Here is a 12,119-nt window from a genome sequence, read left to right as displayed (position 1 = left end):
AGAAAAACAAAATCTCATTTGCTGTTGTAGCAGTTTCACCGGAGAGCAGCAGACTGTGTCCAGTGTAGTGCTGTTCCATATATCAGCGTAAATTCAGAAAGTCCATCATCTCAGTTTGTTCTTTTGATTTTAGCCATTTTCTGTGATTCTACACGGCTTTATTGATTTTGGTTCTACTCAGAGTGACCTGTTGCACTTCTGTGTGAATTTTTCCTTGATTCTAGTGATTCTTATTTTTCTTCATCTCCGAAGGCTTAGTAGATTTACTTAACTCGTATATGAAGTTTCTTTGAGAGATTATTATAAACTTGTGCTTTGATGCCCTCCTGTTTTCAAGGGTATGCATCTTCCATCATTAATAAAGTGATGAAGATCAACTCTTGAGTCAACAACTGAAATTAGTAGCAAACTTCAGAAGCACCCTTTAGGCTTTTGTAAGAAGTAGCAGATTCTTCAGTCTTATTTATTCTTTCTTTATGTGATGGTGGTATGCCTTGCCTGCGTTAGAGGTTCCGTGTTCTCAGTATCAGTTTAGTTGGCTTAGATGTTGAGTGGCGAGGTGACAGGGGCGGCGGTGCTAGAGTTACTTGGCCATGGGAACCTGGTACTTGATGTGGAAATAGAATTGACTAGACTGTTCTGGGGCGGGGTTGTAGACTTTGTACATCATCAGTATGTTGTACTTCCCCCAATGATATCATACACATTTAAACTTCAGCTTTATTTACTGTAGTTTTGTTTATATTCCCTTTTTCTTTGATAATTCAGTATTATGATATTTTGGACCACCCCCAAGAAAAAGAAGTGCAAAAAAGCAAAATGGCTGTCTGAGGAGGTCTTACAAATAGCTGTGAAAAGAAGAGAATTGAAAAGCAAAGGAGAAAAGGAAAGATATACCTATTTGAATGCAGAGTTCCAAAGAATAGCAAGGAGAGATAAGAACGCCTTCCTCAGTGATCAGGGCAAAGAAGTAGAGGAAAACAATGGAATGAGAAAGACTAGAGATCTCTTTAAGAAAGTTAGAGATACCAAGGGAACATTTCATGCAAAGATGGGCACAATAAAGAACAGAAATGGTATGGACCTAACAGAAGCAGAAAATATTAAGAAGAGATTGCAAGAATACATAGAACTGTACAAAAAAAATCTTCACGACCCAGATAATCACGATGGTGAGATCACTCACCTATAGCCAGACATCCTGGAATGTGAAGTCAAGTGGGCTTTAGGAAGCATCACTATGAACAAAGCTAGTGGAGGTGATGGAATTCCAGTGGAGCTATTTCAAATCCTAAAAGATGATGCTGTGAAAGTGCTGCACTCAATATGCCAGCAAATTTGGAAAACTCAGCAGTGGCCACAGGACTGGAAAAGGTCAGTTTTCATTCCAATCCCTAAGAAAGGCAATGCCTAAGAATGCTCAAACTACCGCACAGTTGGACTCATCTCACACGCTAGTAAAGTAATGCTCAAAATTCTCCAAGCCAGGCTTCAGCAATACGTGAACCATGAACTTCCAGATGTTCAAGCTGGTTTTAGAAAAGGCAGAGGAACCAGAAATCAAATTGCCAACATCCTCTGGATCATCGAAAAAGCAAGAGAGTTGCAGGAAAACATCTACTTCTGCTTTATTGACTATACCAAAGCCTTTGACTGTGTCAATCACCACAAACTGGAAAATTCTGGAAAAGATGGGAGTAACCAGACCACCTAACCTGCCTCTTGAGAAATCTGTATGCAGGTCAGGAAGCAACGGTTAGAACGGGATATTGAACAACAGACTGGTTGCAAATAGGAAAAGGAATACCTCAGGGCTGTATATTGTCACCCTGCTTATTTAACTTATATACAGAGCACATCATGAGAAATGCTGGGCTGGAAGAAGCACAAGCTGGAATCAAGATTGCTGGGAGACATATCAGTAACCTCAGATGTGCAGATGTCACCAAACTTAAGGCAGAAAGTGAAGAGGAACTGAAGAGCCTCTTGATGAAAGTGAGAGAGGAGAGTGAAAAAGTTGGCTTAAAGCTCAACATTCAGAAAAGTAAGATCATGGCATCCGGTCCCATCACTTCATGGCAAATAGATGGGGAACCAGTGGAAACAGTGGCTGACTTTATCTTTCTGGGCTCCAAAATCACTGCAGATGGTGACTGCAAGCCATGAAATTAAAAGACACTTACTCCTTGGAAGGAAAGTTATGACCAACCTAGACAGCATATTAAAAGGCAGAGACATTACTTTGCCAACAAAGGTGCATCTAGTCAAGGCTGTGGTTTTTCCAGTGGTCATGTTTGGATGTGAGAGTTGGACTATAAGGAAAGCTGAGCATCAAAGAATTGATGCTTTTGAACTGTGGTGGAGAAGACTCTTGAGAATCCCTTGGACTGCAAGGAGATCCAACCAGTCCATCCTAAAGGAGATCAATCCTGAATATTCATTGGAAGGACTGATGCTGAAGCTGAAACTCCAATACTTTGACCACGAAGAGCTGACTCATTTGAAAAGACCCTGGTGCTGGGAAAGATTGAAGGCAAGAGGAGAAGGGGACGACAGAGGATGAGATGGCTGGATGGCATCACCAACTCAATGGAGATGAGTTTGTGTAAACTCTGGGAGTCTGTGATGGACAGGGAGGCCTGGTGTGCTGCTATCTGTGGGGTTGTAAAGCGTCGAACACGACTGAGCGACTGAACTGAACTGCTGCTGCTGCTGCTAAGTCTTTTCAGTCGTGTCCGACTCTGTGCGACCCCATAGACAGCAGCCACCAGACTGCCTCATCCCTGGGATTCTCCTGAATGCCGTGTAATAGCTCTCTTTTTCTAAACTGTTAAGTGTAAATATGGTTACTATTTAACTTTGATTGGATAGAGAACACATGCCTGATATTCTCAAGTCTCACTGCTCCTCCACAACTCCAGTATTTTACAGTCTTCATTTTAAGCCTAACTGTAGAGTGGGATACTTAGGCTACCTTAAGTTCTGAAGCTGTACTTGCTAAAGTCAACAGGGACCTCTGAATAGCCGGATTGCTTGAACACTTTTTAAACTATGTTTTACCTCTCTCAGATCTTTGTCACTGGTAGTGATTTCCATTTCTTTGAAACGTCCTTCTCCATTGGCTTGCTGACATCTCTTAATTCTTGTACTATAACAGGATTCTTCACTTTCTGATGGCTTCTGAAAAAGTTTGATATCTGTCAAGGTTCTGTCATTTACTTTCTACATTCCTTTGATCTTCCCATTATATACCTTCTTCTGAAGTGCCTTTCACCACTTACGGTTTGAAACACTGCTACCTATTTACCAGTTTTCCCAAATTCTTTCCTTACATCAAATCCAGCTCTTAAGCTTCTGATCTTTGCATTCAATTACCTTCTTTATCATATATCTTTACTTAAATGTCTTATAGCCACTTCAGGTCAAAAGATTTAAAACTGAACTAATTATATTCCTGCCTCCCCCTTTTTTTGCCCCCCTCTTCTTCTCCTCTTCTGTCCAAGTAAATGTTATTACCATGTACCAAAAACTTGTGAATCAACTGTTTTCTCCCATGTCCCACTTTGTGTAGGCTGGTCAGAATACCCATCATTAAAAAGTCTACAAATAACAAATGCTGGAAAGAGTGTGGAGAAATTGAACCCTCCTACACTGTTGGTGGGAATGTAAGTTGGTGCAGCCACTATGGAAAACAGTATGGAGTTTCCCTTAACAGTAATTAAAAATAGAATTACTGTATAATCCAGCAGTCCTACTTCTGGTCATACACCTGGACAAAGCCATAATTCAAAAAGAGAGTACCCCTTTGTTCGTAGCAGCACTATTCACAAAAGCCAAAACATGGAAATACCCTGTCCATTCATCAGTAGATGAGTGAATAAAGAAGATGTGATACATATATACAATGTATTACTACTCCGTGATAAAAGAGAACAAAATAATGCCATTTGCAGAAACATGGATGCAACTAGAGATTATAATACTAAGTGAAATAAGTCAAAAAGAGAAAAACATTATATCACTTATATATGGAATCTAAAATTATGGTACAGATGAACCTATACACAAAACAGAAGCAGACTCACAGATCAGATTCGTGGTTGCCAAGAGCGAGAAGGGGAGGCAAAGAGATGAACTGCAACTTGGAGGTTGGTAAATGTAGACTGTTTCATTTAGAATGGATATATGACAAGGTCTAGTGTATAGCACTGGGAACTGTATCCAGTCTCCTGGGATAAAACATAGTGGGAAAGAATATTTTAAAAAAGAGGTGTGTGTGTGTATGTATTACTCAGTCAGTATGCCGTACAGCAGAGATTGGTACAACATTATAAATCAGCTGTATTTGAATTTTTAAAAGTTTGTGTGTTGGACTTTTTAAATTGCAGTATAGATTCACTTTAAAAGCATTTATGAAGAAATTTAGTAAATGGAAGTATATGAAAATGGAACAGCTCCAGTTAAAGGAGGGAAGTGTAGTGTCCTACCCACTTGGCCAGGTTCTTCCCCACCTGCTCAGTAAAGATTGATTGGGATTATTATCCTAAATTGCTTCACTACCCGTTTTATGACCTTGAATGTATCAATCTCTCAATTATGTAATATAGGGGTTATACACTTTTCTACCTAACTTAACAGCATGGTTTTAGGATCAAAAGAGGCAGTGAATGCTGTTTTTTAGATTTAAAACTTTATAAAAAGTTTTTATACAAGTTATACGTTCTCACATAGGCCTGTCTTCCAAACACCATTACTTGGGGGGTTAGGTTTCAACATAAGAATTTGTGGGGTATACAGGTAATCAGTCTGTAGCATCTTTTGACTTAAAGGTAAAGATGTTTGAAAAGCTTTGGCTATATGAATACTTACTGTAACATTATTTTAAATGTTGAAACACTGACAGGTTTTCAGTGTATTGAATGAAATGAACAGCTATGTGACTTGATTAAAGCATACATGGTGATGTGAATATATAGGCAAAGAGCATGATATGAGTGACCTGTGCTGACCTATGTTAGTATTAATCTCAAAATATTGGGATTTTTTTTTAGTAAGGAAAAGGATATAGTTTCTTCTCCTTTTAATATTCTTACCTAGAGAAGTATCATCATTTATCTCTCTTTCCTTTACCATTAAGATAATAATTGCTATAATTTGCACATGTTACGTGTACATATTGTCTGTTATATGAGCTTCAGAATTGTAAGCTGTGTGTAGTGTGTTCAGGCAAAGTTCCAGCACTCAGGCTTGACTCTGAGGAAGGAGTAGAGCTGCGTAGGAACAGTGAATATTTACAAATACTACCTAAGATTTTGTAAACCCTTGACGTTTTTCCCTTTGTTGCCTGGAGAAGGAAATAAAGCTAAGTGATAGATAGATGTCTTTTAGTGTCTTTGTTTTCCTTACCATTTGGGATATTCTTACAAAGGGTCATTTATTTGTTGAAGGTTAGTTTGTTTGTAATATAGGCTTTGACAGCAGAGTATTTGATGAAATTATTTTGGAGAGCCATTGCCTTCCTATTTGTATTACTTCAGAAGGCCCAAGTAGAACTGCTTGGAAATTACAAAGTAGTACTATTTACAGTTTCAGGTAAAGAATTTATTTCTGAATGAATCAAATTATCCATTAATAAAACAGGCCAGAAGGTACAGGCTTGTAAGAAGCACATACAGACTCACAATAATAATACTATACTTTCTTCAATCCCACGGCCCACAAATGTGATGTTCTAACCTTGTAATTCTAAATTAATTTCTCATTCTATGATACTGTACTGTTTGTAGCTTGTGCCTTTTTTCCACCCACTCTCATGGTTTAAAGTTGTCTCTAATATTAAAATGCTAATTATAATTTTACCAGAACAATTCTCCTTACAAAACTAAATTTCATTTGCTAGTCCTTGAGTTTCTGTAAGAATGACAAGTATTAAATAGTAAGGGAGGGCTAAGTGTAAACATGAACAAAATTGATTGTCACAGAGTGATAACTAGTTATATAAGCCAGGTCTTGATACAACTTGTAAGGTAAACAACGCATTAGAAATATAACTAAAAGTTCAAGAATAGTATTAACAATCTTACGGATATGCTATGAAGGGTTAACTATTTTAGAGGCTTTTGTGGGGTTGGTGGTTCATTTTCTTATGAAATGCTTGTATAATTGGAAGGGTAATCCTCTTTAAAAAAAAAAAAAGAGTGTCTTAAGGTTTATGAGATTTAAAAAAAAATACTTTCTTCAACATAGAAATGAGAATTTATTAAAAGTCATTTGAATTTATTGTCTTTCAGAAATCGAGCTATAGCAGATTATCTTCGTTCAAATGGCTACGAAGAAGCATATTCAGTTTTTAAAAAGGAAGCTGAATTAGATATGGTATGTTTGACTTTTTACAGTTACTCATGTAGTTGATGAGTAGATTTTATTGAAGTATTAGTAGTTAGCAGTCACCTCAGTTATTTAAAATCTTGTCATTTATTATGGTTTTACTTGGCACTAAACCTGAAATTCACCCACCAACACACACCTTCTTTGTATAATCAGATCATTTTAGTAATGTTTGGGCTTAGAGAGTGAATGGTGTGTATGGCTTGAGCTTTTGTATTTGAGCCCTTTTTTCTTTCTTTTTTTTTAAATCTACTTTTTTTTTCTCTCTAGAATGAAGAATTAGATAAGAAATATGCTGGTCTTTTGGAAAAAAAATGGACATCTGTTATTAGATTACAAAAGAAGGTAACGAAATCTTTTTCTTTTAGTTGTATTCAGAGTATTAAATATAAACTTTGAAAGTATCAACATAATAAATTTTTTTCTGCATTAGCAGTTATGTTTAACCTTAAAAGGGTAAATAAAAATACATTTCTATGCATTATGACATATACAGACCATTGCTGATACATTGCTAACTTAGGCAAACAGGAGTACTGGCTGGGTTGAATGTAACATAGCCCTGACTTCAAGGAATTGGTACTGAAGAACCTATAGATGGGAAGAACACATGGAACCAATATGATGCTAGGAAAAGAGCACTAAAAAGTGCTCTTAGACATTTCAATTTCTTCTCTGAGCTTTGATCTATTAAGTGAGGGCAATAAGTAATATTCTGGTCCTAAAATTTGTACTTTGAGTAGGCAAAGTTAGAATTAATAATGTTGTTATAACATGATTTAATCCATAAAAAGCCCTTAGTAGGAAAGTGCCTGGCACATAGATGTCAGTAGTGTTAGCTTTTATTATGAATATTCTGATTAACAGGTACAATGTAAACGAAGTTTGGAAAGAATTAACTAAGGGTGGCAGAGTTGGAAGGGATCAAGATAGGTTTCCTACTCTTCCTCGAGTTGTATGGAGCACCTTCCAGATTCTTCAGGTTAAGGGGTTCAGACACAATTGTATTGAGTTTTTCTCAATGTGCAGTTTTGTCACCCCACTAAGATTTTAGTGTTATGTAATATAGATAATTTTCAGTTAAATCTAACAAATGCTTTGTAAATTGCTAAAATTTTATTCTGCTTATATGGATGCAAAATAAAGGCAGTTTTAAAAAATACCCAATATACAATTTTTATCAGAATCTATCTGTGTATAACTGCTGTGTGTTCCTTCTTAAGGTTATGGAATTAGAATCAAAGTTAAATGAAGCAAAAGAAGAATTTACGTCGGGTGGACCTCTTGGTCAGAAAAGAGACCCAAAAGAATGGATTCCCCGTCCACCAGAAAAATATGCATTGAGTGGTCATAGGAGTCCAGTCACTCGAGTCATTTTCCATCCTGTGTTCAGTGTTATGGTCTCTGCTTCAGAGGATGCTACAATTAAGGTAGTTTTTCTTTCAAAATTGAAAGATGTACAATAGGATAATTGTTAAAAGCAACTTTAATGTTAATTTGAGAAAATTGGATGTCATCAATTTAACATTGGACAATAATATGTCACCTAGTGCTTGGATAACTTGTCTTCTTGAAGACTGGAAGTGTAAGTATTTGCCTTATTTATAAGCAGGAGGAGAAGGGGATGACAGAGGACGAGATGGTTGGATGGCATCACCGACTCAATGGACATGGGTTTTGGTGGATTCCAGGAGTTCGTGATGGACAGGGAGGCCTGGTGTGCTGTGGTTCATGGGGTCACAAAGAGTTGGACACGACTGAGCGACTGAACTGAACTGATAAGCAGAAGTGATAGATGCAAATATAGGATTATAAAACTAGTAATTCAGGGGATAATATATTATGCAAAAGAATTCAATAGAGGACTTTTTTATCAGGAAAAAAGTTGTTTCTATAGTTTCCTTTGATTCAGACACGATACAGTGACAGTTGTATAACCACATACAGAAAGATAAGTAAAACATGGTTTTAAAATTTTAAGTAGGTTTCTCTATCTAAAGATTATTTCAGATTAAGTTCTAGATTTTAACTTTGATTTGTAGAGGTATAGCTAAGAAAATGTGAGTAGATTGCCAAGATTGTTTTCATCGTATAGCAACAGTCAGCATATAATGCAGGCATGACTTAAATATATGTACTTAACCTGTTCTTCAAATTAAACAGGTTGTATGTTTTCCTTTTGTGGTTTCTTTAGTCTCTAAAAATCAGTGGCTTCCTTCTTCCTGTGGGCTGGTGATCGATGGGGCATGCTGCCAAGTGATTTGAAGAGAGTCTTATATACATATTTGCATTACATGTTTCTGTAGGCTGAAATGACTACCTCTCCAATGCACTAATATGTTGCTATCTTTCAGATTATGTTGACATGTATTTAATTTATTAACTTCATGATAGTCTTGTCTACTAAAAACCGCACTCCTGTCATGAAGCATGGGGTTAAGATCGACTTGTCAAATAGATGGAAAGCTCAGTCTTAACCTTTCATTTTGCAGCAGTGGTATAAGAACATAAACAAAACTGCTAAGGTGCCATCTATTGGGTTAACTTTAAAACATTACAAATGGAAGTTTTAGAAGATTGATATATAACCATAACACATATCTCAACAACTACTAAAATTCTCTCTTCCATTTAGTCTTTATTTAATGTGTACACATGGCTGTTTTGTTAATGACAAGCATTTGTATTTATTACCTTTTTTGATTAAACTTATTTTAGAAATACTTTTCTTTTTTTCTGATGAAATCATCATTTTTTGTCATTTTTAATGACAGTATTTTAATTGCGTCGTTTAAATATCTGAAACTATTTCTGGTTGTCACTTAGAATTAGTTCTTAAATATTAAGAAAAATAAACAGCAAACAAAACTGAAAAAATACCTTCAATTAGTAAAGCAGAGGATGGATTGATTTAGAGTTCAAACACGTATGATAAACAGTTTACATCTCAATAGAAAAAATGGACAATAGGACACAAACAGGTAATTCATAGAGTAAGGAAAAATAACCAACAGTAGAGCTTTGGCCTCATTACCAATAGTAGAAAATATTAGTCACTCAGTGATGTCCAACTCTTTGCGACCTCATGGATTGTAGCCCTCCAGGCGCCTCTGTCCGTGGATTTCTCAGCAGAACCAACAATAGAGCTTTGGCCTCATTACTAAGAGTAGAAGAAATGTAAATTAAAATAGATGTCAAATCTAGCAAGCTGTTTTACTTTTTATTTTTTACTTATTTTTTATTTTGTCTGTGCTGGGTGGTCATTGCTGTGCTGGCTTTTCTTCAGTGGTGGCAGACAGGAGGTGCTTGCCAGTTGCAGGCGTGGTGCGGGCTCCTCACTGCCGGCTTCTCTTGCCGTGGGGTGCAGGCTGCAGCAGTTGCGGCATGTGTGCTCAGTGGTCGCAGCTCCCAGGCTCTAGAGCACAGGCTAGTCGTGGCGCATGGACTTAGTTGGCGCCACAGGCTGTGGAATCTTCCTGGATCAGGGATCAAACCTGTGTCTCTTGAATTGGCAGGTGGATTCTTGACAACTGAGCCACCAGGGAGGCCCCCAATATTTTACTTTTTAAATGAGAATTCCCAGTTGTGGTAAGAATTTGATGAAGCAGGCGTTGTCATTACATTTGATACAGTCTTACAGGAGAACAGTTTTAGCAGAATATATGAAGGGCTAAAAAACGTAGTTTTTGACTCAAAATTCTTTTTCAACCATCACTGTCTTACCTAAGTATTGCAGAATGAGGATGGATATTTTTCAACATTCAAAGGTTTTCACTATAACGTTTTCTATAGTAATGAAAAAAATTGCCTTTTGTTTAGAAAATAATAGGAATTACTTCTAAAAGAACGTTTGCTATTAAGTTTTTAATGGCATGGAAAAATTCTTATGATAAGACACAAAGGGAAAAACAGTTTAATGACGTATACACAGGCACTGTACTTTTTTAAAAAAGAGCATAGAAAAAATGGAAAAATCATGCCATTGGTAGGATAGTGGATATTTTTATTGCCTTTATATCAGTACATTATAGATTTTTTTATCATGAGCATTTATTTTATAATCGTACAAAAGGTAAATATCCAGTAGAGAAAAAATTGATTATCTTTAATTCCTGACATTTATAAACATTATATTACCATGTTTGCTTACCATTTATGAAGAGACATGGTTCTGGGTATATTTATTAATATTTTAGAGGAAGATGCTTCAGTGTTCTTTAATGAATGCAGGAAACAAAGTTAACTGAAATGGAAGTGAACTTCAAGGTCACACCTATCGTCAGAATGTATTCACCTGAACTCTTGGTGTTGAAACAATTAGATATCAAAATGGGTAAAGATAATATTAAAAAAAAAAACACCTGTCGACTGATACAGTAACATTCATGAACATAAATGCAAAATCCTTAACAAATTATAAGCAAATTGAATCCAGCAGTTCATAAAAGGGGTAATTAGTATGTCATAACCAGGTAGGTTTTATCCCAAAATGCAAGATTGGTTCGATATTTAAAAATTAATTGGTGTGATATATCATATCAGTTAAAAAAGCATAATAGGTTCAGGAAAAGCATGATAAAAACTCAACAAGCTAGGGAGGGAGCTTCCATACACTGATAAAAGGTAAAGGTATTTGGTAAACCCACAGTGGACAAAATATTAATACTTAATGGTGGAAAGCAGTTCTTCCCCCTTGAGTTCAGGGATCAATGACTACTTAAATCCATGTTTGTATTAGAGTGGCTAGCCAATGCAGTAGAGAAGAAATAAAAGGAATACAGATTGGAAAGGAAGAAATATTACCTGCAAATGTTACTTGCAGATAACATGATTTTCTGTGTAGAAAATCCCAAGGATTCTTCAGAAATTTGCTAGAACTATGACTGAATTTAAACAGAATGCCAAGATATAAGGTCAATATATAAAAAGTATTTCTATAAACTAGAATAATTGAAAATTGAAATTCTAAAATACCATGATAACATCAAAAACCCCTCCAGTATAGTTAAGAATACATTAAAGAAAAAAGAAGAGAAGGAAATGGCAACCCACTCCAGTGTTCTTGCCTGGAGAATCCCAGGGACAGGGGAGCCTGGTGGGCTGCCGTCTATGGGGTCACACAGAGTCGGACACGACTGAAGCGACTTAGCAATAGCAGCAAAGAAAAAAAAATACATTAACAAACTGTGAAAAAAGCTAAACATACAGTAATCACTTCAGTGTGGAAGTAGTTGAACATGTAAATGGTAAGATTTTTATGTGTTTATTTTGGGGGGCATACATAAATTTTCTATAAAAGAAATGTTTTTAGAGGATTTTTTGTGTGCATTTTTTTGCATAGTTGTATAATTTTGTGGGGTTTTTTTAATGTAACATTATTGTATACATGCCATAGATTCCTTATATCTGTGTGGCAGTCTCCCTAATATTGGATGTTTAAATTGTTTCTAGATTTCAAAATGCATTTTCTAAGTTTCTTTAAATTGGTTGAAATACACCCTATCGCAGATATATTTTATTATGGTAAGAATGGAATCAGCTGTTTGATTTTAGAGCACGTACGTAATTAGTGTTAATTACAGACTTAAGACTAGCATTTGACCACCAGAATAGAGGTTCAGTGTGTTCTTGAGATGTGTTTATAATAATAATTATTCTTGATCATTATTTTTATCATCTTAGAAAAATTCTTTAAAAATGTGACTGTGGCTCAGTGCTTTTACGTGAAAATG

The 12,119-nt window shown here is 36.0% G+C and overlaps 1 protein-coding gene across 3 annotated transcripts in view; it reads left to right on the top strand.

Annotated features, from left to right (window-relative positions):
* Window positions 1-12,119, top strand: part of PAFAH1B1 (platelet activating factor acetylhydrolase 1b regulatory subunit 1) — a 68,411-nt gene that overhangs the window by 44,086 nt on the left and 12,206 nt on the right. For all 3 annotated transcript variants that reach the window (XR_011468024.1, XM_070390228.1, XM_070390229.1), the window contains 3 exons: window positions 6,291-6,375; window positions 6,658-6,732; window positions 7,611-7,817. Coding sequence is in view for 2 of the 3 variants with exons in the window: in XM_070390228.1 (XP_070246329.1) it covers window positions 6,291-6,375; window positions 6,658-6,732; window positions 7,611-7,817 (367 nt within the window). In the remaining variant the exon portion in view is untranslated. The remainder of the gene's footprint in view (window positions 1-6,290; window positions 6,376-6,657; window positions 6,733-7,610; window positions 7,818-12,119) is intronic.

The sequence above is a fragment of the Bos mutus genome, chromosome 19, assembly GCF_027580195.1.
Source record: "Bos mutus isolate GX-2022 chromosome 19, NWIPB_WYAK_1.1, whole genome shotgun sequence".
Classification (NCBI taxonomy): domain Eukaryota; kingdom Metazoa; phylum Chordata; class Mammalia; order Artiodactyla; family Bovidae; genus Bos; species Bos mutus.
The sequence above is the reverse complement of the archived record's forward strand: the minus strand, read 5'-3'. Positions and strand labels throughout refer to the sequence as shown.